The sequence below is a fragment of the Puma concolor genome, chromosome B4, assembly GCF_028749965.1.
Source record: "Puma concolor isolate L17-30 chromosome B4, mPumCon1.1.hap2, whole genome shotgun sequence".
NCBI classification, from domain to species: domain Eukaryota; kingdom Metazoa; phylum Chordata; class Mammalia; order Carnivora; family Felidae; genus Puma; species Puma concolor.
The window spans coordinates 99485283-99511369 of NC_141673.1; the positions used below are offsets into that span (position 1 = coordinate 99485283).

Consider the following 26087-nt stretch of genomic DNA (forward strand, 5'->3'; position numbering starts at 1 on the left):
GGGCGCCTGGGTGGTGCAGTCGGTTAAGCGTCCGACTTCAGCCAGGTCACGATCTCGCGGTCCGTGGGTTCGAGCCCCGCGTCGGGCTCTGGGCTGATGGCTCAGAGCCTGGAGCCTGTTTCCAATTCTGTGTCTCCCTCTCTCTCTGCCCCTCCCCCGTTCATGCTCTGTCTCTCTCTGTCCCAAAAATAAATAAAAAACGTTGAAAAAAATAAATAAATAAAATGTTGCCATTTTGAAAGAAGTTTATTTTGCTTTAATTGGCATTATTTGTGAATTTGAGTGTATTTTCATATTTTTGTTATGAGTTTGAATTTGTTCTTTCAAGAATTCTTAATGATCCTTGTTTTCCCTGTTTGTGTGAAACTGAAACTTTCTTTTAGTATAAATATTGCCCTCTATCCCCTAAGCAAATATTTTTTCAAGTCTGTTATTTAAATATTGACTTTAATTGTGTTATTTTTGAAATACCAAAGTTCCTGATGTTTACAGGTTCTCAGCCTTAGAAAAAGTTCTCACCTATCCCCATGTTGTACGTGTAGCTATCTAAGCGTATTTTAACATTTTAAAAATTTCTCTAATCAACATAGTTTTTATTATGCTGTAAAATAACACATTTCGTTTTCTTCTAAATGGATACTAAGTTGTATTAGCATCTAATCTTACACAACTTTGGTCTCCCTCTTTATTCTAAATAGTGCTCGTAAAAGGTTATTCTGTTTTGTTGGACTTCCTCTGACTTTTGTTTTATTATTTCCTTTCTGATATTATTTTTTTGTTCCTAAATCATTTTTTTTAATTTTTTTTTATGTTTTATTTCTTATATTTGAGAGAGACAGACAGAGGGACACGGCACAGGTGGGGTGGGAACAAAGAGAGAGGGAGACACAGAATCTGAAGCAGGCTCCAGGTTCTAAGCGGTTAGCACAGAGCCTGATGAAGGGCTCGAACTCATGAGCCATGAGATCATGACCTGAGCCAAAGGAGGATGCGCAACCGACTGAGCCACCCAGGCGCCCCTAAATCATTTATTTAAAAAAAATTTTTTTTAACGTTTATTTATTTTTGAGACAGAAAGAGATAGAGCATGAACAGGGAAGGGTCAGAGAGAGAGGGAGACACAGAATCTGAAACAGGTTCCAGGCTCCGTATGTCAGCACAGAGCCCGACGGGGGGCTCGAACTCACATACCGCGAGATCGTGACCTGAGCCGAAGTCAGACGCTTAACCGACTGAGCCACCCAGGTGCCCCTATCATTTATTTTTATAATCATCATATTCTTTCTTTTCCCTGAAATTTTAGTTTATTTTGGTGGTTTTAAAAAATGTTGTTTCTTCTCCTTAAAAACATTGTATTTTACTTTCTCTTTTAACCATAGCTTAATACCATAGATTTTGATGCAAAACACTTTTTTCCTTGTCTTTAATGTCGAGATTCTTATTGATTTACGTTATATTTTCTCTTTGACTCAGGTATTACTGAAAAATGGTTTTTTTCTTAATTTCAAGGCATGTAAGATTCTTCTGATTACATTTTATTTTCATTTTTTTAATTTTTAATTTTTGTTTTTTTAGAGAGAGAAAGAATGCGTGAATGGGGGGGGGAGGAGCAGAGAGAGAGAGAGAGGGAGGGAGAGAATCTTAAGCAGGCTCCACATCCAGGGCAGAGCCCAAGGTAGGGCTCGATCCCACGACCTTGGGATCATGACCTGAGCTGAAATCAAGCATCAGACATTCAACCAACTGAGCCACCCAGGCGCCTCTGTCATTTCTTTGTAATTTGATTGTATTATACATAGACAAAGTAAAATTGCCTGTTTTTGTTGTTGTTAACATTATAGTTGATGGTTCAGAGGAGCACATGTTCTGGGATCAGAATGCCTAGCTACCACTTTCTATCTGTGTGACCTTGGGCAGATTATATATTTCAGTTTATTCATCCATATAATGGTGATGACAATCGAGTCTCCTCATGTGGTAGTTTTGAGAGTCAGATGAATTGATCTATCCCTCTACCATTTTAAATTTAGAATTAATAGTACCGTTCATTTTATTTTTTTTTTAATTTTTTTTTAATGTTTATTTATTTTTGAGAAAGAGAGAGACAGAGAATGAACAGGGGAGGGGCAGAGAGAGAGGGAGACACAGAATCTGAAATGGGCTCCAGGCTCTGAGCCGTCAGCACAGAGCCCGACGCGAGGCTCGAACTCACAGACCGTGAGATCATGACCTGAGCTGAAGTCGGACGCTTAACCGACTGAGCCACCCAGGCGCCCCAGTACCGTTCATTTTAAAATATAAGTAGATCTACGTTTCTCTCCTTCCTGATGTCACCAATGAAAGATCATCTATAGATTTGTTCTTCATTTTAAATAACAATTTACCTTAAAAAGAGTTCTTGTGTGACACACTTGATGACTCAAGATGATTTTAATCTCTAATTCTTAAAATAGGATTCTCATCTTTAATTTATTGCCATCTACATTGTTATCAATAGAATATCCCTGAAGTCTGTAAAATACACATTACCTCCTTCACTTGTAATTGCTGATGGACTCCCAGCCCTTCTTTTGGAATTCTTGGTCACTTCAACCAGTTTGTGAGATGAAACCATGCGGTGATGGGGGAAGGTAGAAATCTGTGCTAAAAGTCTATATCCCTTTAAGACCTTTGAATCCCTAATCTTTTCATTATACCTTCTCTTCATTTTTCAGTTGAGAAACGGTTGTGTGACTCAAATTGTGAATACGAAAGTCTTCCAACTCTACCGCTCAGGATTTTTCATGTCATTTCAAACCGCTGTAACAGTTACGGAATTTGGGACAGGTAATGATCATGTTTTATGGGCAACCTGGGGTATATGCAGCTTCCTAGGGAGAAGTGTATCTAGTAAGCAAGATTCACCAAATAGAGATCAATAATTGTTCCACATAGTAAAGTGGAGTACGTTTACCAATAGGTCGACTTGAAGGTTGCTTCTGAAAAAAGATTTTCCTCATAATGTTTAAAATAAACTTATTATGTAAATGTTACAGGTTTATATCTACTTCTGTGCCTGCATCAATCAGACAGAGATTTCTTCTGAAGTAGCGAGCTAAGCTAATAAAGTAGGCACTCTTTTTAATTTTGGGTAAATCAGTTGATAACCAATTGACCGGGTCTGAGCTTTGATTTAATACAAAAGTTCACAATCTACAGCTAGAATGTCAAACCCAGCTCCACGCTTCTTCATGTAAAGTTTACTAGAACACGACCCCGGGCTGTTTAGCCTTGCTTAACAGCTAAAATACGAAAGTTGTGTAGCTTATGGTTCACAAGCTTAGAATAATAACTGTGAGGTCCTCTTCACAGAAGTTTGTCAACTTCTGATTTAATGCAAATGGAGACATTCACGGGTATAAAATATCATTGAGAAATTTACAAGATGGCACATGAGTGCTCAATAAATCATTGTTAAAAGAATAACAAAGAAAAAGAGGAAAGTGGAATTTAATTTGGAGTGGAGAAAGCCAGATTCAATTGCTATTTTTGTTGCTTAAAAGTGAGTGAGAGGGGCGCCTGGGTGGCACAGTCGGTTAAGCGTCCGACTTCAGCTAGGTCACGATCTCGCGGTCCGTGAGTTCGAGCCCCGCGTCGGGCTCTGGGCTGATGGCTCGGAGCCTGGAGCCTGTTTCGGATTCTGTGTCTCCCTCTCTCTCTGCCCCTCCCCCGTTCATGCTCTGTCTCTCTCTGTCCCCCAAAAAAATAAAATAAACGTTAAAAAAAATTAAAAAAAAAAAAGTGAGTGAGATAATATTATTTATAAAGTGCTTTGTATAAACACACTTGATCAATAGCGTGATGGCATTTGTTATGGGTATTTGTCGCATCGTAACTTAGCTAGGTATGTTTACCTCTGCTTATCACAATTCATTCCTATTTACTTTGCTTTCAGATATTTTTCTTATCTGGGAAAAGTCTAAAAGCATAGTTATCTTGACAGGCTAAAGAAAGATTTAAAGGAAGTGAAAGCCTTCTCTCAAGAGATGTCTATGACATTCTCTGCTATAAAAGGAGTTACAAGCCAGAACTGAGTAGAATGGTCAGAAGAAAGAAATTAAAAGCATTTTCTCCTGCTTCTGGTCCAAACATTTTCACATTAATTATGTTATTAAGTTTGATGTATATTATACCAGATAGATACAGAGTATTCTGAAACATACTCCAAAGCACCTACACTTTCCTTTCAATGTAGAAGAATGTAATTCTCTGTATAGAAGTTGCACATATCCCCTAAGCTATTTGTTCTTTTGAGATTCTAGATTAAACAATTCATCCTCCCTCACACTATTTTTTTTATTTCTTACAGGTGTGCAGATCAGTGAAAAGACTTCCATTTTTCTCACTCAATTGCTTGGGAGTGTGAGCTTTGAGAATATGGATTCTTTCTACAGAAGAGGAATTCCTTATTTTGGAACTGTAGGTTTGACTTAAAAATACATATTCTCATTTCATTTTCTTGGATCATGGGTTGCCCTTTGAAAATTTCTGGACATCTTTTTCCTACTTTTATAACACACTTGTAGCCTCACGATGTCTGATAGATGACAGAAAGTCCCCCACGGGGGAAGGAATGCGATCAACACAATTATAGCTGTTTCCATTTTATGTATCTATTTAATAGACCATCTTTCTGTCTATTGGATTTTAATAAAATTACAAATAAGCGATCACATTTATGAATAGAAAATTCTTCTCTATAGAAAGGTGATGTTTTGAGTTTTAAAAATTAATGCCTTTTTTTTTTTTTTTTGGCACAGCTTAAATTTTCTGGACCTAATAATGTACCGATGGGGAACAAGTCATTGCGATTGGAGCTAAATAACAGATTTATAGGAAACTACACCACAGACGACAATGGGGAAGCTCTGTTTTCCATCGACACTTCAGATATATTCGATTCAGAGTTCAACCTGAAAGTAAGACACCGAAGAGTAGACAAGATCCCACAAAGTATTTGAGTGTTAGGAATTTTGAACATTAGGAATCTCCTAAAAGATCATTTATATTAAGAATATATTTTAGGGTCACCTGGGTGGCTCAGTCGGTTAACCGTCGACTTGGGCTCAGGTCATGATCTCGCAGTTCATGAGTTCGAGCTTCATGTCGGGTTCTGTGCTGACAGCTCAGAGCCTGGAGCCTGCTTCCGATTCTGTGTCTCCCTCTATCTCTGCCCCTCTGCCACTCACACTCTGTCTCTCTCTCTCAAAAATAAATACAAACATTTAAAAAATTTTAAATATATATATTTTTAAAAAGTTGCAAAATTTCAGGTATTTTATATGTCTCCTTGTTCATTAAATAATATGTAAGAATACTTACTCAAGAGGATGAGATAATAGCCTGGTACAATTGTTATAAAGTCTGTAACATCCAATATTTTCCTCTGAGACACCAGAAATAGTTCGTGAAGATGATTTGGCCTTTTTATCCCCTTTGATCATTTGATGCCTGGATAGGGGAGATACTACAATTTCCACTTTTCTGCTTCTTCAACAGAATTTTAGAGTTAAACAATTCATCCACGTTCAAATATAGCTGAAGGACACAGGGTGTAAGGCTATTCCCTGACTTCAGTTACAAAGTAAAAACAAACTAGCGTAGTCCTAATAAAATATACATACAACTATGGTCATGTTTTGTACGCCAAAAAAGAAGAAAGCGTAATTATTATTTTACTTCCAATAACTTGATATTTGAAACGTCAGGCACAGACTAAGGTTCTTCTCTACTGTGAAGAGATAAGAAGCCTTCCATTTTGGAAGAATCCTTGTCCTTAAAAGTCTTTATAGCTCTAACATCCTTTACTTCTCTTTTCCTATTAGGCCACGTATATTCGACCTAAGAACTGCTATCCTCCTAGCTGGTTAGCGCCTGAGTATGTGGATGCTCATTTCTCAGTTTCACGCTTTTACTCCCGAACCAACAGCTTCCTGAAGATTGTTCCTGAACCAAAACAGCTTAGATGCAATCAACAGAAAACTGTTACTGTGCATTACACCCTAAACAAAGAAGCATATAGGGATGATTCCAGTATCAACTTTTTTTATTTGGTAAGTCTCCACTGATGGATCCTTGGGTCTTTTCTGATTGTCTGCTTAGCACAGGGCGGCTTGGAACGGGGACATCAATCATGTCATTGTTCCTGAGTGTGCAGACCCCACGTGGCTGTGACTACCCTTGGATCTGCTAAAAACAAACACAGAAACAAGTAAACGAACACATAAAAACATCCAAGGCAATTTCAATTTCCCTAAGGTTGAAAAACCTGCTATTCAGAGTCCGCTCTTTTAAACATTCAGTTATGGGGCGCCTGGGTGGCGCAGTCGGTTAAGCGTCCGACTTCAGCCAGGTCACGATCTCGCGGTCCGTGAGTTCGAGCCCCGCGTCAGGCTCTCTGTGCTGACAGCTCGGAGCCTGGAGCCTGTTTCCGATTCTGTGTCTCCCTCTCTCTCTGCCCCTCCCCCGTCCATGCTGTGTCTCTCTCTGTCCCAAAAATAAATAAACGTTGAAAAAAAAAAATTTAAACATTCAGTTATAATTCACATCGAGTATCCATGACCCTTCATGAGAGTACAACATTAGGCAGAGACAAGAGAGTAAAGGGGAAGGCTAATTTTGATAAGCAGTAAAAGGAATGAGCCCTTTTGGCTCTGTCTCCATATTTATCCATTTTGTCCTTATGAGGCAAAGGGAAAAAAAAAAAGTTACACTTTTCAGTTTACAAATAAGGGAACAGTGGTGGAGAAGTGACATGACTTGGCTTCCTTGAAGCGAGACAGTCTAAAGAGACAGTCTAAATAATTCAGGGCTTTGTACACTCCCTTGCGTGGTGAATTGCATGTTATTTACCAAGTTGCTAGCACATAATAGACTTTCAATTCATCGTCGTCAGTTTCTGTGTTCTTTTCCAAGTGGTGCAGTTTTGCATTTGTTCGTAGAAGCTACCTTATCTTTGGAACAGAATTATCATCAGACCGTCATTAGCAATTTTTCAGATTCTGTTAGCGTGATGTTACACGTCATGTTTCCTGTGTTCTGTCCAGGTGATGGTAAAAGGGGCTATCTTCCTCAGCGGACAAAAGGAAATCAGAAACAAAGGTAAACATAATACATTCATTTGTTTGTTTTTTTTACGAGGTACTCTGCCTTCATTTTTCTTTCCTTCTAAGAAAATGTTATAGGGAGAGAGTCAAGAGCACTTAACGTTAACGATTAGTGGGTGGAAAGCAATAGTATGACCCCAGGGTATTCTTCCAAATATTGCAGAGAAAGTGATTTCAACTCCTTTCATCATTGCCAGGCTGTCAAGCCCATTATAGAAACGTGCTCCGCCAAACCCAAATATTGTTGCCGCCTAAATTATGCACTTTTTTATCCGCCCACGTCGTTCCCATTATTTAACTTGTTTGCCTTTAACACAAAGCCCAATTCGCTCCCGCTATCCATCAGCCATTCTCTCTTATCCAAGTGTAGCCAGTGAGCCAGGAAAGTTTTGGCACTAAAGTTAATGACCTCTCCTACTACGCAGCCTGGAATGGAAACTTCTCGTTCCCGATCAACATCAGTGCCGATCTTGCTCCTGTGGCTGTCATGCTTGTCTACACCCTTCACCCCAGTGGGGAAATTGTGGCTGACAGTGTCAGATTCCAGGTTGACAAGTGCTTTAAAAACAAGGTGATGTTTCTTCTATTTCTTTCCTGTCCTGAGAGAGAGGAGCGAAGCAGTTCTCTCCCCGCTGTCTCCTTCTTTACATGACTACTATCGCCTTTACGCGGTGATCTCACAATAAATGTCGGTGTGATTAAAACAGGAGGGATGAGGGGCGCCTGGGTGGCTCAGTCAGTTGAGCGACCGACTTCGGCTCAGGTCATGATCTCGTGGTCCATGAGTTCGAGCCCCGCGTCCGGCTCTGTGCTGACAGCTTAGAGCCTGGAGCCTGCTTCAGATTCTGTGTCTCCCTCTCTCCTTGCCCCTCCCCCCCCCAAAAATAAAGATTAAAAAAAAATTTTTTTAAGTATCTTACTCTCCTTTTCTTCCTCCACTTTAGGTTAGCATGAAGTTCTCTAAGGAGCAGGGGCTACCTGGCTCCAACACGGATCTGTACCTTCAAGCAGCCCCTGACTCATTCTGCGCACTCCGGGCTGTGGATAAAAGTGTTCTTCTGCTGAAATCAGAACAACAGCTGTCAGCCGAAAGTGTAAGCTCTCTGATCTCTTCCTGTTCCTCGTTTTCATCTGGACTCCTTGCCTTTCAGCCGATGTACTTTATTTGAGACAAAACGAGTTTTAGAATATCAAGTATTCTCCTCCTTTGTTCTCTCAGGGATTATACACTTTATTTTTCTTGAAACTTAGAGTTAAATCTCTGTGTTGGAGGAGATGCTTGGATACAGTCTGCAGTTGTCTATTACCTATTAAGAGATCTTATATTCTCGTAAGCATTTCCAGACCAGCAATTCTAGAATTTCACATCAAAATTGTTTCCATTAATAACTGTTGGCTATTTTCCCTTTATTTTTTTTTCTTGGCACGAGGACATATAAATATTGAAAGGTATGATCCCATTTATAACTAATTGAAACACTAAAAATTTTTCTTCTGATTAAAATTATACTTATTGTCTTAAGCTATTTGAACTGCTACAAGAAAATACCCCCAAACTAGGGAGCTTATAAACAATAGAAATATTTCTCACGGTTCTGAAGGCTGAAATTCTGACATCAGGGAGCTGGCATGGTCAGGCAAGGCCCCTCTTCTGGTTTGCAGACTCCTTGTGTCCTCACATGGTGGAAGGGACAAGGGACATCTCTCAGGCGTCTTTGATAAGGGCATTAATCTCACTCTCTACCCACTCCACCGAATCACCTCCCCAAGGCTCCACCTCCCAATTCCATCACTCCGGGCATGCGGATTTCAACATACAAGTTCAGACCACAGCACCTGTGTCCTGCGGAAAATGTGCAAAATACACAAAGGCAGAAAGAAGGAAATCTTTAAAATCATTCATAATCTTAACACTATGATAATTTGTTTTAATTTCACAAAATGGACTTTCATTATATAGATATGGACATTTCTGATGTAATTTTTTAAATCTCTTTTCTGAAGGCATATATATTTTACAAATGGGGTCTCACTGAAAAACACAATTTAGTATTCTGCTTTTAACAATCTATAGTACATCCAGCTTTAAGTATAAATTATAAAAATCAATGACTTAATATACTAACAATTAATCATGACATAAGCTATACATTTTTTTCCCAATGTCAAAGTTGAATACATTTAAATTTCTTATTGGGGTTGAGAAGCTTCTTTTTTGTTTTTTTTTTTAAGTTTATTTATTTTTGTCGGGGGGAGGGGTAGAGAGAGACAGAGAATCCCAAGCAGACTCCGCACTGTCAGCACAGAGCCCAATGCAGGGCCTTCGAACTCAAGAACCAGGAGATCGTGACCTGAGCCGAAATCAAGAGTCGGATGCCTAATGGACTGAGCCACCCAGATACCCTGGAGCTAAGAAGCTTCTAACTGACTTTAGAGTCAGAAAAGTATCAACAAATAAAGGATAAACTTGCCTATAAACATGGAAAATCTATATATACTTTTCTTCTAAGAATTTCATGGAGCCAGAGTAAATCATCTCTACTCATTCTTCATACAACTGGAGGTAGCAAGGTCTTAGAAAAACCACCTTGAGAGGGGTGTCTGGGTGGCTCAGTGAGTGAAGCCTCCGACTTCAGCCCAGGTCATGCATGATCTGTGGCTCCTGAGTTCTAGCCCCGCATCGGGCTCTGTGCTGACAGCTTGGAGCCTGGAGCCTGCTTCGGATTCTGTCTCCTTCTCTCTCTCGGCCCCTCCCCCACTTATACTTTGTCTCTCTCTCTCTCTCTCTCAAAAATAAACAAACATTAAAAAAATATTAAAAAGAAAACACCCTGAGGAAAAACCATCAAGGGTCCACCAATAGAAAATTCCAGAAGCATTTCACCAGACCAGAAGATACAAGTGAATCAGAATATATCAGAGCCAAAGGAGGTTGCCCTTGTTTATTATCTATGGCCATATTAACAGTGTAAATCAAGTGATGTCCCCCCTTTCTCTGTCTCTCTCTCTCTCTCTCTCTCCCTCTCTCTCTCTCTCTCTCACACACACACACACATATGTATATAGCATTTCAAATTTTTTTTCTAAACCGTTTGAGAGTGAGTAGAAAACTTCATGCTATATTATTCCTTAATATATCAGTGTTCATTTCCTAAAAGCAAGGATATTCTCCTGCATAATTACAATACAGTTATCAAATTTAGGATACTGCACATTGTTTCAGTACTTTCGATCTAATCTGCCAGCTATGTTCAAGTTTTGTCAGTTGTCCTCTATACCACACAATTTCCCTAATTTAGTGCAAGATCCAGGGCAGAATCGCATATTGCATTTGGTAGTCATGTTCCTTTAGTTTCCTTTAACCTGGAACAGAATCTTTCTTTGTCTCTAATGAATCTGACCTTTTAGAACAACATAAGTTTAAAAAACATAGTTTTTTAAATAGGATGTTCCTCATTTTAAGTTTGTCTGATGTTTCTCATGTTTGGGCCAAGATTATGCATCTCTGTCCAGAATACAGCGTGTAAGATACTGTGTGTTTTTCAAGGTACACAAGATTCAGCCGCGCATCTGGTGACGGTAATTTTAGTCACCTGATAAAGGTGTTTCCATATATCTCCACTGGCTATTTTGTTCCTTAAACTAATGAGCAATTTGTGCTTATTAAGACTCTTTGTACATCCTGCTTCTCATCAGAATTTCCTTGGAGTTAGCATCCATTGATAGTTTTTGCCAAAACCAATATTGGTATGAGAGTTGGAACATGATTTTCTAGTTCTCCCTCTTCCTCTTTACTTATGGATGCAGGCATATTTATTTCCCAACGTTTATAATTTTGAATTAATAATTCACAATTCAGGGTTGCCTGGGTGGCTCAGTCAGTTAAGCATCTGACTTCAGCTGAGGTCATGATCTCATGGTTCAAGAGTTGGAGCCCCGCGTCGGGCTCTGTGCTGAGAGCTGAGAACCTGAAGCCTGCTTCGGATTTTGTGTCTCCCTCTCTCCTTCTTCCCCTCTCCCACTCATGCTCTGTCTCTCTCTCTCTCTCTCTCTCTCGAAAATAAAAATAAACATCACAAAAATTTTTTAAATAATAATTCACAATTCATTACTATCCTTGATTTTCATGTTACAATTATCTTAAATTTTCCCAGTGGGAGCATCTTCAGATCGGTGCCCGTGTTCTTGTGACGTGCCCACATCATGGTTTTAGCAATTGCTGATTTTCTGGCGCAAGATGCTAGAGGCCCATCTTGTACTTTCTTTGCTCCAGCCTTGAAAATAACTATTTTTCCAGGGATCCTTAATTCACTAGACAATGGAATAGTGCTTATTTTATTTCTCTCTTCTTAAAATTTAATATCTATCCAGTTGATACAACATTATCTTTGCTGTGCTGGTTTGCAATACTTTCCCATAGACTGTATTTCTATTTGCAATTATATTTATTTCTGGAGTTTATATTCTATCCCACTGGTCTGCCTGTCTATGGATGGGTCAGCACCACAGTTTTAATTATGGAAGCTTTGTAGGGTGCATTAATTTTGGGGTAGAAATCAACTCCTCATTCTCATCCCCCAGCTCTTCTATTTCAGAGTTTCCTTAGCTATTTTGCTATGTTTGATTTTCTGTAGCAATTTTATCTTCAACTTGTCTAATTCCAGAAAACGTTCACTGATACTTTTTTATTGTGATTGTATGGAATTTATAAATCACATCAAGTACATCTTGATGGTGAAATGTCACATCAAGAACATGGAATGCCTTTTTCATTTGTTCAACTGTACTTTTACGTCTTTCGTGAATTTTAATTTTAAATAATTTTTATGTAGTTTCCTGTTAAGCTTATCCAGAAGCAGGTTAACTTCTTTTGTTGCTATTGGGAATGAAGTTTTCTCTTCTATAACACATTCTACCTTGTTATGATTTGTGTTATATGAGAGGTATTTTTTTGCAGAATAATTTTATAATTTTGCTAACTTGCTGAAATCCTTTAGTGATTTAGTTCTAGAAGTTGTTCTCTAGGCTTTCTAGGGATACTGCCATATTACCAACAAATAGCACAGAGCGGGAAGCGGGCCTCGAACTCACTGACCGCGAGATCATGACCTGAGCCAAAGTCGGACGCTTAACCGACTGAGCCACCCAGGCGCTCCCTTGATGATCTATTTTTAAAAAATTGTTTGCCTAATTGTAGTAGAATATTAAATTGCAGGAGGAATAGCATCCTTGCCTTGTTCTGGACTCTAGCAGAATATCCTGTGCCTGGTGCTTTGTGCATGGTAGCTTCTTAATAATTTTATTTCTTTTGTAGAAATTGGTCTGCTTAAGCATTCTCTCTCTACTGGTGTCACTTTTGGCAATTTATATTTTCCTAAGGAATTAAGTCTTTCTATATAGGCTTTCAAATTTATTTGTACTGAGAAGTGCAAAGAAATCTCATGATATTTAAAAACTCTGTGCTGGGGGCGCCTGGGCGGCGCAGTCGGTTAAGCGTCCGACTTCAGCCAGGTCACGATCTCACGGTCCGGGAGTTCGAGCCCCGCGTCAGGCTCTGGGCTGATGGCTCAGAGCCTGGAGCCTGTTTCCGATTCTGTGTCTCCCTCTCTCTCTGCCCCTCCCCCGTTCATGCTCTGTCTCTCTCTGTCCCAAAAATAAATAAATGTTGAAAAAAAAAATTTAAAAAATAAAAATAAAAATAAAATAAAAAAAATAAAAACTCTGTGCTGTATATCAATCGTCACACCCTTCTTTATTTTTTTCCTCTTTATGTAACTTTTATTTTGTATATTTCTAGTTTCTTCCTTTTTTTTCTCCTTATTAATTTGTTAGTGGTTTACCTGTGTTGTTGATTTTTTCAACTTCAGATTTTGATTGATTAATTTGATCTAATATGGGCTTTTTGAAGTATTCTAACACATTAATTTTTGCTTGTGTCCATATAACTTCTTTATTGTTGCTTGTTTTGTTGATGTTATTTTTAACTTCTTTTACTTAGAAATTTGCATAATTTTCATTTACTTATATTTATTGGTTTAAGCGTTAAGGCCTACGAATTCTTCTCTGATCTCTACTTTTAAAGTATCCCTTAGATTGGATCTGTAGCAATTACATCATGATTTTTCAGAAATTCTATACTATCTGCATTTAGCCTTTCCCTGAAAACTTACTTAGTGAAGCATTCTATAATGTATATGTAGACAGGCCTACCTATATGGGGATTTTCGTTTTAATTTCAAGTTATCCTGCCTCGTGATCAGTAATCTTTCTACTTTATGGAAACTACTGATATTTTTTCTGCGTGCCCAAATGTATCAACAGATTCTGAGAGTGCTTCACTTGTATTCAGAAGATGCAATCTCTTTTATCGGTTCGTTTTCTATCCATAAGATCTAATGTGTTTCCAAGTTTTTATTTATATTCCAGATAGTTAACATACGTGCAATATTAGTTTCAGGTGTGCAATATAGTGAGTCCACACTTTCCTACAACAACAGGTGCTCACCACAAGTGCACTCCTTAATTCCCTTCATCTATTTAACTCATCCCCCATCCGCCCCCCCCTCTGGTAACCGTCCGGTTGTTCTCCACAGTTAAGAGTCTGTTTCTTGGTTTCTCTCTCTCTTTTTTCCCCCTTTTCCCATTTGTTTTGCTTCTTAAGTTCCACATAAGGGTGCAATCATATGGTGTTTATCTTTCTCTGACTTATTTCGTGTAGCATAATACTCTCTAGCTCCATCCAGGTCATTGCAAATGGCAAGATTCTGTTGTTATTTTTTAAATACACTTGACTTGTCTTGTACTGAGAGTTGTGTGTTAAACTACTCCGTAAAGAGTGTTTCTGTCTACCTCCCCTTGCACCTTCTGCTGTTTCTACTTTGCATAAATGACTGCTGTATTTTTTTTAACGTTTATTTATTTATTTATTTATTTATTTATTTTTAATTTTTTTTTTTCAACGTTTATTTATTTTTGAGACAGAGAGAGACAGAGCATGAATGGGGGAGGGTCAGAGAGAGAGGGAGACACAGAATCGGAAGCAGGCTCCAGGCTCTGAGCGGTCAGCACAGAGCCCGACGCGGGGCTCGAACTCACGGACCGTGAGATCATGACCTGAGCTGAAGTTGGACGCTTCACCGACCGAGCCACCCAGGCGCCCCAAATGACTGCTGTATTATCTGGTGCACAGATATTCATTACCCTTGTCCCTTTATTGTGCAATGGGGGTTTCAGCACTACAAAGTGCCCTTTTCTATCTTATTTGATGCCTTTTGTCCTTAATTCTACTTTGTCTAATATCAAGATAATTACAACCTCTGCTTTCTTGTTAATTTCCTTTACCTACACTTCAGTTTTAGTATCTTGAAATATTGTATTTTATAGGTTTTTTCTAGAAGTATAGTGCTGGATTTTGCTTTAAAAAAAAGCTTTTTAGAAAAGAATTAAGTCTATTTACTTGTATTGATATGAGTGATATCATCAACTCTATCATAACAGGCATCAACTCTATCATAACGTTTTTGTTATAATTACCGTGCAACATTTAAATTTACTTTATTTCTTTTTTAAAATGTTTATTTTGGAGAAAGACAGTGAGCGAGGGAGGAACAGAGAGAGAGGGAGACAGAGGATCCAAAGCGGGCTCTGCGCTGAGAACAGAGAGCCGAATGAGGGGCTCGAAATCACAAACCGAACCTGAGACCATGACCTGAGTGGAAGTCGAACGCTTAACTGACTGAGCCACCCAGGCGCCCCAAATTTATATTATTTCTTTAGCTTTTTGAGTTTTTCTTTGCTCTAGATGGTTTCAAATTTCTTGCATTTAACTGAGGTTTAATTTTTATTTTAGTGATCGTCTTTGTGTTTAAATCTTTTATAATACTCTAATCTCACTTTTTTCTTGCCTAACCTTTAAATCTAACCAGTCATTTTTAAGTATATCTTTTGACTCCTCCCTCTTATCTCTACCACAGTCAATAACTTTATTGTACTTTCACCTTTTCTCTCATGTTAAAGTTGCATCTTTACTTCTTTGTCAAAACATCCTGTGTTTACATTCTACTTTTCTCTTCAAACGCACCGAGTTTCGCCCATTGCCTTAGCCATCCTTTGGTTGCCCAAAGCTCTTTTATACTAGACTCCTCAGAAGGTCACCTGGGTAGAGAATTCCCTGAATTTCGCATTCACAATTCTTTCACTAAAGCTTTGTTGTGGGAAGGACAAGTTATCTATATTTTAAATTCTTGGTTCCCACTTTCTTTAAATTTCTTGAAAATGCTGCTACCCTATTGGAATTGCTTCAAATCTTCCTTTTAAGGACACTGACATAAGTCTACTTCGTGTGCCCTTGTAAATTATTTGATTTTTTTTTTTTTTTTTTTTTTTTTTTTTTGCCTGAAGGGCTTGGCTTTTTCCCTTTATATTTAAAACCTAATATTTTTAGTAAAACACCTCTCAGAATCTGTTTGGGAGATGTTTTACCAGCTAGTCAGTAGACCCATGCATTGGGTAAACTCATTTTTTATTTCCAGGATTTGTCTTGAATTATAATTTTAAACATCAGTTTTTCCATTTTCCTCTTTCTAGAAAAACTTTGTAAGCAATATTGGATCTTCTTTGCCTGCTTTCCAAGTCAACTGCTTTGCCCGTGACTCATTTTAATTTATTTTCCTCTCGTTTTTATTCTTTTTTCTTTATTTTTATGTTGCTTTTTAAAGTTTTCTTTCAATCTATTTTTTTCTTGAGCTCTGTATAATTTAGAGTTTATATCTGATATTAATTTGACTATTTCTGACTTTAATAAATTATCATTTTATTTCTTCCTAGGTCTTTCTCATTTCCTTTCTTTCTTTATTGAATTTCCAATTCATGGTGCTTTTTTTAGTACCCCCAGTGAATGTTTAAGAATATTTGATTTAGGGGTGCCTGGAGCCAGTTAAGCGTCCAACTTTGGCTCAGGTCATGATCTCACCGCTCATGGGTTCGAGCTCCATGTGGCACTCTGTTCGAGCCCCGTGTGGGCTGACAGCTCAGAGCCTGGAGCCTGTTTCAGATTCTGTGTCTCCCTCTCTCTCTGACCCTCCCCCGCTAGTGCTCTGTCTTTCTCTCTCTCTCTCAAAAATAAATAAACATTAAAAAAATTTTAAGAATATTTGATTTATATGAAGTGTTTTTTCTTTTTTTTTTTGGTATAGCTTTTTCTCTATTTGTTGAGTTAGTGACTTTAGCAGACAAGTTGCATCAGCTGAAATGTTTTGATTTTCATTTTCTCCTTTATCTTATAGCAGTTTGGTATGGAATTAATTTTTTCCAGTTCTTGATATGTTTGTGGACAGTGTTCATTGATAAAGAGTGCCTTTTCCAGTTATTTTAATGAAACGCTATTTGTTTAATTGCAAATATTGTTGCTGATGGAAATAGGAGTGGAGAATGTTATCCTACATGCTATCCTAAATCCTGAACCAAAGCTGAAAACTTTATGAACATGACATTGACCACCTAAAAACAAAATTGAAGTTTCCCTCTTCTGGAAGGATGAGTTGACAAAAAATGTTGGATTAAATATTATGGCTATGCTCTTAAAATAAAGAGAAGATTACTATGGAACAAAAAAGTATTTAAAATACTTGCCAATTTTGTAAAAATAAAAGAGGAATGCTTAAAACCATTGGGAACCATGTGATTTTTCTCATAGGTGTACGATCTGCTTCCACATGTAGAACTGTATGGTTATTTCTATCATGGCCTCAACCTTGATGATGGCAAGTTTGACTCTTGCATTCCTCAGAAGGATATATTCTACAATGGTTTGTATTATATACCTGTAAGCCACTATGGGGATGGAGACACCTATGATATTCTCAGGGTAAGATCACTTCAGACTTTAAAAATTATTTCATTTCAATTTTAATTGTGGTATTCATAATGCATATCTGTGTTTTATTAAATGTGTCGTTTTCTTCTTATTCTTGGAGACTGGTGTCAGTGATCTGTTTCAAGATGACTCAGAAACTATCTTATAAAAAGATATTAAGGGGTGCCTGGGTGGCTCAGTCAGTTAAGGGTCTGACTTCGACTCAGGTCATGATTTCATGTTTCATGAGTTCGAGCCCCACGTCGGGCTCTGTGCTGACAGCTCAGAGCCTGGAGCCTGCCTCGGATTCTGTGTCCCCCTCTCTCTCTGCCCCTCCCCTGCTCATGCTGTGTCTCCTTCTGTCTCTCAAAAATAAGTAAAAGGTTTTTAAAAAGGTATTAATTTTTGTGGATTTTCTCCCTCTTTTGTTAAAAATAAGTGGCAGTGAAATTATAAAACTTTGTGCTCGAAGTAATGAGCCAGTCTTCAATTTATTGCAATAAATGTTACACATAAATTACCAAACCAAGAAGCTGAAATATAGTCCAGGCTCCATCAATTAGATCCGCTGAAGTCTCCATAAGAGGAGTCAGAAGGCATGGAAGAAAAAGGGCTAGACAGACTTTAGTTTAATCTACAAGGGACTGTGCATTGCATGTGTATATATCTATGTGTTTGCATCTGTTTGACGTTAATTAGGGTGATGATAGTGCTTACCTCATAAGTATTTTTCCCTTTGCATTAAATGGAGAATGACTTAAAATACTTAGCAAAATCCTGGCACATACATGCTAGATAAATCATAATGCTTATCACTTTTGTTCCAAATTAAAGACTTTCCATACATCGAATAGAGCTGACTTGACTTCTAAAATCCCACACCCTTGCTGGCAGAGGAAACCTCTATCATCTGTTTATCATTATAATATATAGTTGGTAGGCCTTTTTTTAGGTCTTGCATGAAAGAAACGCACAGCTTTCTTTTGTTGTTTGTTTCTTTGAAGGCTATGGGTCTGAAAGTCTTTACCAACCTTCATTACCGGAAACCGGAAGTATGTTCAATGGAGGGAAGGATGCCATTCCTCAGGCCATTGCATCTAGACGCAGAAGGATATGGGCCAATATACAGTGCCCCATCTAGAATTGCATGTGGGTGTCACCTCACGCCAGTCAGAGTGGCTAAAATGAACAAATCAGGAGACTATAGATGCTGGAGAGGATGTGGAGAAACGGGAACCCTCTTGCACTGTTGGTGGGAATGCAAACTGGTGCAGCGGCTCTGGAAAACAGTGTAGAGGTTCCTCAGAAAATTAAAAATAGACCTACCCTATGACCCAGCAATAGCACTGCTAGGAATTTACCCAAGGGATACGGGAGTGCTAATGCATAGGGGCACTTGTACCCCAATGTTTATAGCAGCACTCTCAACAATAGCCAAATTAGGGAAAGAGCCTAAATGTCCATCAATTGATGAATGGATAAAGAAATTGTGGTTTATATACACAATGGAGTACTACGTGGCAATGAGAAAGAATGAAATATGGCCGTTTGTAGCAACGTGGATGGAACTGGAGAGTGTGATGCTAAGTGAAATAAGCCATACAGAGAAAGACAGATACCATATGGTTTCACTCATATGTGGATCCTGAGAAACTTAACAGAAGACCGTGGGGGAGGGGAAGGGGAAAAAAAAAGTTAGATTTGCATGTGGGTAATCTAGAATTTTGTGTCTTAGAGATGGCTAAAAGAGTTTGTGGAACTGGGTGTATTTGTGATAAAACTATAAAAATTGGGATTTATATGTGAATTAGGCCATGTTTTTGACTACAACTAGACATCCTGCAGGATAAGGCAGACTAGAAATGGTTTTTGGGTTTTGGTTTGGGTTTTTTTGTTGTTGTTGTTCAAAGGAAGAATTAGCTTCGGATGTACAAGGAAGTTTATTTTTATCGGTAGAACACAGAATCAGAAGTGTTTAAGAGCAGGCAATGTGTCGTGATGCGGGAGGGACAATCACTGTAAGTGAGTGTGATACAGGAGAAGGTGTCCTGATGGGGCCCTTATACCTGTATTACGTGTAAACCACAATCCACAGGGTTCAAGACAGAAGGCATTTTGATTCCCAGACAGCCGAAAAGCTGGCTTCAGAGACGTGAGTTCAAATAGTAGTCCGTTTCCTATTGAAAGGGCTGTAAACACAAAAATCAGCCATCATCTTAGGCGAATGAGGTAATGAGACAGATGTTCAAAACGGGAATGTAGTCAGGGAAACAAACGAAACAAGATCATCGGAATGGGACTAAAATCAAAGCTGAATTCCAGATCTGAAAATACGTGAATAACACCCACAAATCCCCCTACACAATATCGAGTGAGTCCAGTAGTCGAAGTGGGGCTGATCCTGAAGATGAGTACCAGAAACTACTGGAGAAAAATGAAAGCCCTAACAACTTCATGCAAGGGTGGATTCAGCGGGTACTCAAGAGACCCTAGAAGTGTAGAGTTTAAAACCGCTTCGAAGTCCTAGTCAAGAGGTTGAAGCTCTATACTTTTTTTTCTGCTACTCGATGACACTATATTCAGTAATCTTTATCAGACGCATTTAAACTGCTTAGTATCTTTCAATGAAATATACTGAACCCCACAGTCATTCCCTGTAATGTCCTCCTTCTTCAGTTATTCATTTGTTAACTCACTCAACAAACATTTATTGAGGCCAGGTACGGAGTTACGCATCGTAAAGGCAGTGGCTTCATCTCGGCTTTTCTGGAACTTTTAGTCTCACAGGGAAGCATGACAAGTGAAGCAGGAACACCAAAAACCTGGGAAGAGTGCACGAAATGGGAAGAATGTAAACAGGAGACATAAATTCCTCCGGGGCCTGTTAAATCCTTGGCATTTATGCCAAGACCTGAAAGATGAATGATTGTACATCGCAAAAGAGTTAGAAGCGCATTCCAAGCAGTGAGGGAAGCACTATGCAAGACCAGCGAAGGAAACAAAAGTGTTTCAGGGTGGGAGAAGGATGGCTCAAAGGCAAGAGTAAAGATAGCCCGAGCAAGAGGGATAGACAGCTCAGGAAGACCTTGTAGGGCATTGAAAGCGCTTCCAATTCATTTCAGTGAAATAATACACTATTGACAAGTTTTCCGCCATCTAATATGTGTTTTTGAAAGATATCTCTGGCTGCTCTATGGAAAAGGGGATTGGGATTTGGGCTGCCTGGGTGAAATATTCTAAACGCTAGTAATTAAACTGAGAGACGGCAGTGCTGGGACTACCATAAAAAGGCAATGGAAATAGAGAAACATGGATAGATCTGAGAGCTGTTTTCAGAGATTGGTTAGGATAGAAAACGCAGAAAGGGGGTCTGGGATCAAGGGCAATTCTTATGTCTCTGATTTGGGTAAGGGAGTGGATTTTGGTACTTTTCAGGGAGACAGGAAATACTAGAGAGGAGAAGGGGGTGTATATAATGAGTTTACTTTTGGAACAGTTTCATCTGAAATGCCTGTAAAGTATCCAAGAAGAAATGTCCAGGTTGGAGATGCAGGGGGTGGGGGGTGCCGCTGGGGAGACCTCAGCACACGTATTGTAATGGCGCCATGTGTGGGGATGTCAATGGGGAGACAGTGCCTAAAGAAGAGAAGAGGTCTTAGAAACCAGAGCTCTTAGAAACCAGTCAAAGAGGGGGAGATCACAGAATGGGGAGAATGGGAGAATGGGAGTGGCCAAAGAGAAGAAAACTAGAAGGATGTGGTGTCACGAAGGTTAATTGGAGTGACTATTTAAAAAGGACGCAGTGATTAAGAATGCCGGTTACAGCCTAGAGGCCAAACATCACTTTCTGTAAATCTGGCCCTGGAGGCACAATGTAGCCCGGTTGTTATTTTTGTCGGTTTGTTGTGGTTTTGAATAATGGCAGAGATTTGTCGGTTTGTTGTGGTTTTGAATAATGGCAGAGATTTGAACATCAAAATGCCGATGCCTAGGTGTAGATATACATTTATTGGCAATGAGCCCCGGGAGCAAAGCCCTATGTTGCTTCACATTAAGCATGGGTGATTAACGACATAGCTTATAGGTGTGTGCCTTTGAAACACGTAACTTTATTCTCTCCAGATAAAGCATTTCTCTTGTCTTTTAGCTGGTGACAAAATTCTCCTGAAGGAGAACTTTGACTATGTAGAACAGGCTATAATAGAAACGGTAAGAACAAACTTCCCAGAGACGTGGATATGGGACCTCGTCAGTGTCGAGTGAGTTTTTGAGTTTTCTCTCCTGCGTTTATTTCTATTTTCTTTTCATTGTTATTTCTTAAACTTCACCATCGGCCGTATAAAGCAATACCGTATTGGGGCGCCTGGGTGGCGCAGTCGGTTGAGCGTCCGACTTCAGCCAGGTCACGATCTCACGGTCCGTGAGTTCGAGCCCCGCGTCAGGCTCTGGGCTGATGGCTCAGAGCTTGGAGCCTGCTTCGGATTCTGTGTCTCCCTCTCTCTCTGCCCCTCCCCCGTTCATGCTCTGTCTCTCTCTGTCCCAAAAATAAATAAACGTTGAAAAAAAAATTTTTTAAAAATAAAAAAAAAATAAAGCAATACCGTATTTGTAAAATAGAGACTATCATTCATTGGTATGTCCTGACCACGTTATTTTTTTTTTCTCTGGCATTGTTTCTCATTTATTAATCTCATGCAGGCAGATGTAAGCTGCTTCAGCTTTTTTTTAAATCGTGCAATGTTCAAAGAAATTTGCCATTTTTAAAGATAAATTTGATAAAAATACGGCTTTCAAGATTGTTATCTAATGCCCTGTCTAAACATTTGAACTTACTTTTAACCTTCAGTTAATACGTTTTTGCTTGCTCTGCACTACGTTTAGCTTCCTTGTGTAGACAAGGAATGCATTTTATCAATGATGTCTCCTTAGTTCCTCAGGTTCAGCAAACATGTCCTTCCTCGTCCCTGATACCATAACCCAGTGGCAGGCAAATGGCTTCTGTGTGAATGGTGACGCTGGGTTTGGCATTTCATCAACAGTCACTCTGGAAATCTCCCAGCCTTTTTTCGTTGAAATGACTTTGCCCTTTTCAGTTGTTCGAAATGAACAATCCGACTTGGTTGTCAGTGTCTTCAGCTACCTGAGTACATGTGTAGAGGTAAGCTGTTCCCTTCGATCTGGACACGAACTCTACCAACGCCAAAAGATCTCTCAATATTTTCCTTGAATGTTGCCCTAGTCTCTTTATTCTCAAATGCAAAAATGGCACTATCAAGTTATAAGACCTGTTCCCATAGTTTTTTGCTAGCAAATTGGCTAATTTTCTCAAGATGGGAAGAGGAATCGTAGCAGCAAAGTTTTTAGAATGCCACCCTCATTGCTTGACTGGTTTTTTTTTCAGATTTCGGTGCGGCTGGAATCATCTCAGTATTTTGAAGCAAATATCAGCACCCCTAAAAACAATGGCAGTGAGATTATCCAAGCTGGAGAGAAGAAAACGTATGTCTGGACTCTTCTACCGAAGACATTGGGTAAGTCAATGGGTATGCCAATCCCTCATGGAAAACCAGCCCTTTTGTTTTTTAACTTTTTTTTTCTTTACTTTTATTTCCAGTATAGTTAACACAAAGCGTTATATTAGAGTCAGGTGTACAATAGAGTGAGTCAACAATTCTATACATTATTCAGGTCTCATCATGGTAGGTGCAGTCATAATCCCCAGGATGGGTGAAATAGATGTAGGGAAAAAACAGCCTACTTTTAGCGCCTTCATTTATTTTCCTTAAATCCTCTATACAAACATAGTTTTCTCCCTCACATTTTGTAAGTCTCATTTTTGTAAATTTTCTTTAAAAAATTTTTTTAAATGTTTATTTATTTTTGTGAGAGAGACGGCACGCAAGCAGGGGAGGGGCAGAGAGAGCAGGAGTCACAGAATCCAAAGCAGGATCCAGGCTCTGAGCCATCAGCACAGAGCCCGACGTGGGGCTGGAACCCCTGAACCATGAAATCATGACCTGAGCCGGAATCAGACGCTTAAACGACTGAGCCACCCAGGTGCCCCTCCTCTTTGTAAATTTTCAATTAAAAATCCTATTTTGATCATCTCTTTTCCAGTTGCTAATGCAAAGCCACCATTCATTTGTATACAAGCATAACATGATTTAAATACAATAGAAATGCCAATTTTCATGATCTATCAAATCCATATGTCTTGTCCCAAAAGGAGGTTATATTTTCATTAATGTTGCTCAGGTCCTCCACTTCTAACTTGCTCCTTCACCCATCATCGTGGACATGTGTCACCTATACCAAAATTACTCCTCAATCATGATGATTGCCAGGACTTCTAAATTTGCTAGATATATCATGAAACATCAAAAACAGTGAACCCTTGGATGGAGATCAGACACGGAGAAGAGTATTTTCTTCATGCATGTGTTATCTGCAATATAGAAAAATAAATTTGGAAGTATCTTGTTGAAAACATAAGGGAAGGGAAAGTTAAAAAAAACTAGTAAACAAAATGTTAGATGTGATAGATCCATGAGACTCATCATCGCTGATGCAAAAAATTGTCATTAAAATTTCCTTTATTTCATGTTCCATGTTCATTGTGTTATTGCAGGTAGCAAAGAGTTTATTTATGCGATTATTTCGGTTCACTTGTGATGTTGGTGTGACTAAAACTACTTTCCCTGTTAGATTTTGTTTCTCGATTTTTCTGACTACACTTAAGTCTTCAAAAATCTTACCCTGGCAATTGAGATAGAATACTATATGGCATGTTTTATGGTAAGTTTTATGGCATTAAGTGGGGGACACAGTTCTAAGAATAGAGAATCAAAGTCGTTCTTTTTTTTTTTAATTTTTTTTTCAACGTTTTTTATTTATTTTGGGATAGAGAGAGACAGAGCATGAACGGGGGAGGGGCAGAGAGAGAGGGAGACACAAAATCGGAAACAGGCTCCAGGCTCCGAGCCATCAGCCCAGAGCCTGACACGGGGCTCAAACTCATGGACCGCGAGATCGTGACCTGGCTGAAGTCGGACGCTTAACCGACTGCGCCACCCAGGCGCCCCCAAAGTCGTTCTTAAAAGGAAACAAATGAAACAAAACACAGCAACAAGTAAAAACAACAGTAATTGGTTATATATATTGGTATATAGGCATACAGTAATAGGAAGCCAAAAGAATTATCTTTTTCAATCTTCCAATTTTTACAAGCAATGACACTGAAGATCAGTTTTAATTACATGACCCATGATTCACGGGGAGTTAAAAACATTGGATTCCTTGCTAGCACTGACTTAAATCCAGTGCCCTTTCCACTATGTCATATTTTACTATTTGTGTTTGTTCAAACTTGGGAAAAGTGAGGATCCCTGGTTATTTGATGTTCTGTCCCCATATTGGTATACGTAACCTTTATCGACAACCAATTATCAAGGAATTTGCTCTGGTGGCTTTGCAAATTATTATTTTTCCTTAAAATATTTTACTTTTTAATTAGATAAATGAATCATTTATTTTTTTGTTGGGTTGGTTTTTAACTTCTTTTTTATTTGAGTAGAGTAGGCACACTGTGCGACATTAGTTTCAAGTGTAAAACTTAGCGATTGAACATCTCTATGGTATAACCACCATCCGTCTCCATACAAGGCTACTACAATGTCATTGACTATACTCCCCATGTTGTGCCTTTTATTCCCATGACTTATTCATTCCATGACTGGAACCCTCTCCTTCACGCATTTTGCCCATTACCCCACCCCCTTCCCTCTGGCAACTATCAGGTTGTTTGTATTTAGATCTGATTCCTTTTGTTTCTTTGTTTTGTGTTTTACATAATGAATCATGTATTTAACATAAGGATCTTGAAACAGCTAAAACAGAGCGTATCAAATCATCTTCAGGCAGGAGAAAGAACAAATTATTTTGGTCAAGCACAAATACAATGATAGTATGTATTCAGTTCATCCAATTCAAGATGTGGTTCGTAGAGTCTAACCATTTCCCATTACAGAAGAGGCCTATGGTCAACAATTTAACTTATATTCAGGAATGTTTTCCAGGTAAAGTGAATATCACGGTAGTTGCTGAGTCCAGACAAAGTAGTGCCTGCCCCAGAGAAGCAGCTGATCAGCAGAATCTAAACTGGAAAGATACTGTGGTCAAAAGTCTATTGGTGGAGGTATGTACATGCAAAACTGTCAGGCTCTTTCCGATAAGCAATGGGTTAAATATAGGGAGGCATTCTTCTTGAATATACTTAATGAATTGAGTATAGTGACTTTTGACACAAAACATATCATTTTAGATGAATTAAAGCAGCAGGAAAATTCATCCTTTCTTTAACTAATATCTGACCCAGGATAGTAAGGCTTAATATTTTTTTAAATTTTTTTTTTTCAACGTTTATTTATTTTGGGGACAGAGAGAGACAGAGCATGAACGGGGGAGGGGCAGAGAGAGAGGGAGACACAGAATCGGAAACAGGCTCCAGGCTCTGAGCCATCAGCCCAGAGCCTGACGCGGGGCTCGAACTCCCGGACCGCGAGATCGTGACCTGGCTGAAGTCGGACGCTTAACCGACTGCGCCACCCATGCGCCCCTAAAGCTTAATATTTGAAACAGGCTTGATGATTTTTTGCTTGCTCCCGACTCGTGGTTCCTGTAGACCTGTTGCTCTTCCCTTCCTTTTTTTTAAAATTTTTTTTTTTACATTTTATTTATTGTTGAGAGGGAGAGAGACAGAGCACAAGTGGGGGAGGGGCAGAGAGAGAGGGAAACACAGAATCCGAAGCAGACTCCAGGCTCTGAGCTGTCAGCACAGAGCCCGATGCGGGGCTCAAACCCACGAACCATGAGATCATGACCTGAGCCGAAGTCAGTTGCTTAACCGACCGAGCCACCCAGGCGCACCTTCCCTTCCTTTTTTTTAACCGACTCTTAAATCCGAGACAAATCTACTTGTCCTACACTCCGGTGTAGACCCCATCATCCTCAAAAAGAATTAACAGGGGCGCCTGGGTGGCGCAGTCGGTTAAGCGTCCGACTTCAGCCAGGTCACGATCTCGCGGTCCGTG

At 39.1% G+C, this 26087-nt stretch overlaps 1 protein-coding gene across 1 annotated transcript in view; it reads left to right on the forward strand.

The window, feature by feature from the left end:
* Nucleotides 1-26087, forward strand: part of LOC112867880 (ovostatin homolog 2-like) — a 57126-nt gene that overhangs the window by 13641 nt on the left and 17398 nt on the right. Inside the window, exons 9-21 of the mRNA XM_086714122.1 lie at nt 2715-2826; nt 4349-4458; nt 4800-4958; nt 5865-6092; nt 7086-7140; nt 7571-7716; nt 8090-8239; nt 16840-17010; nt 18003-18167; nt 21172-21257; nt 21928-22156; nt 22400-22529; nt 25074-25192. Of these exons, the coding sequence (XP_086570248.1) occupies nt 2715-2826; nt 4349-4458; nt 4800-4958; nt 5865-6092; nt 7086-7140; nt 7571-7716; nt 8090-8239; nt 16840-17010; nt 18003-18167; nt 21172-21257; nt 21928-22156; nt 22400-22529; nt 25074-25192 (1860 nt within the window). The remainder of the gene's footprint in view (nt 1-2714; nt 2827-4348; nt 4459-4799; nt 4959-5864; nt 6093-7085; nt 7141-7570; nt 7717-8089; nt 8240-16839; nt 17011-18002; nt 18168-21171; nt 21258-21927; nt 22157-22399; nt 22530-25073; nt 25193-26087) is intronic.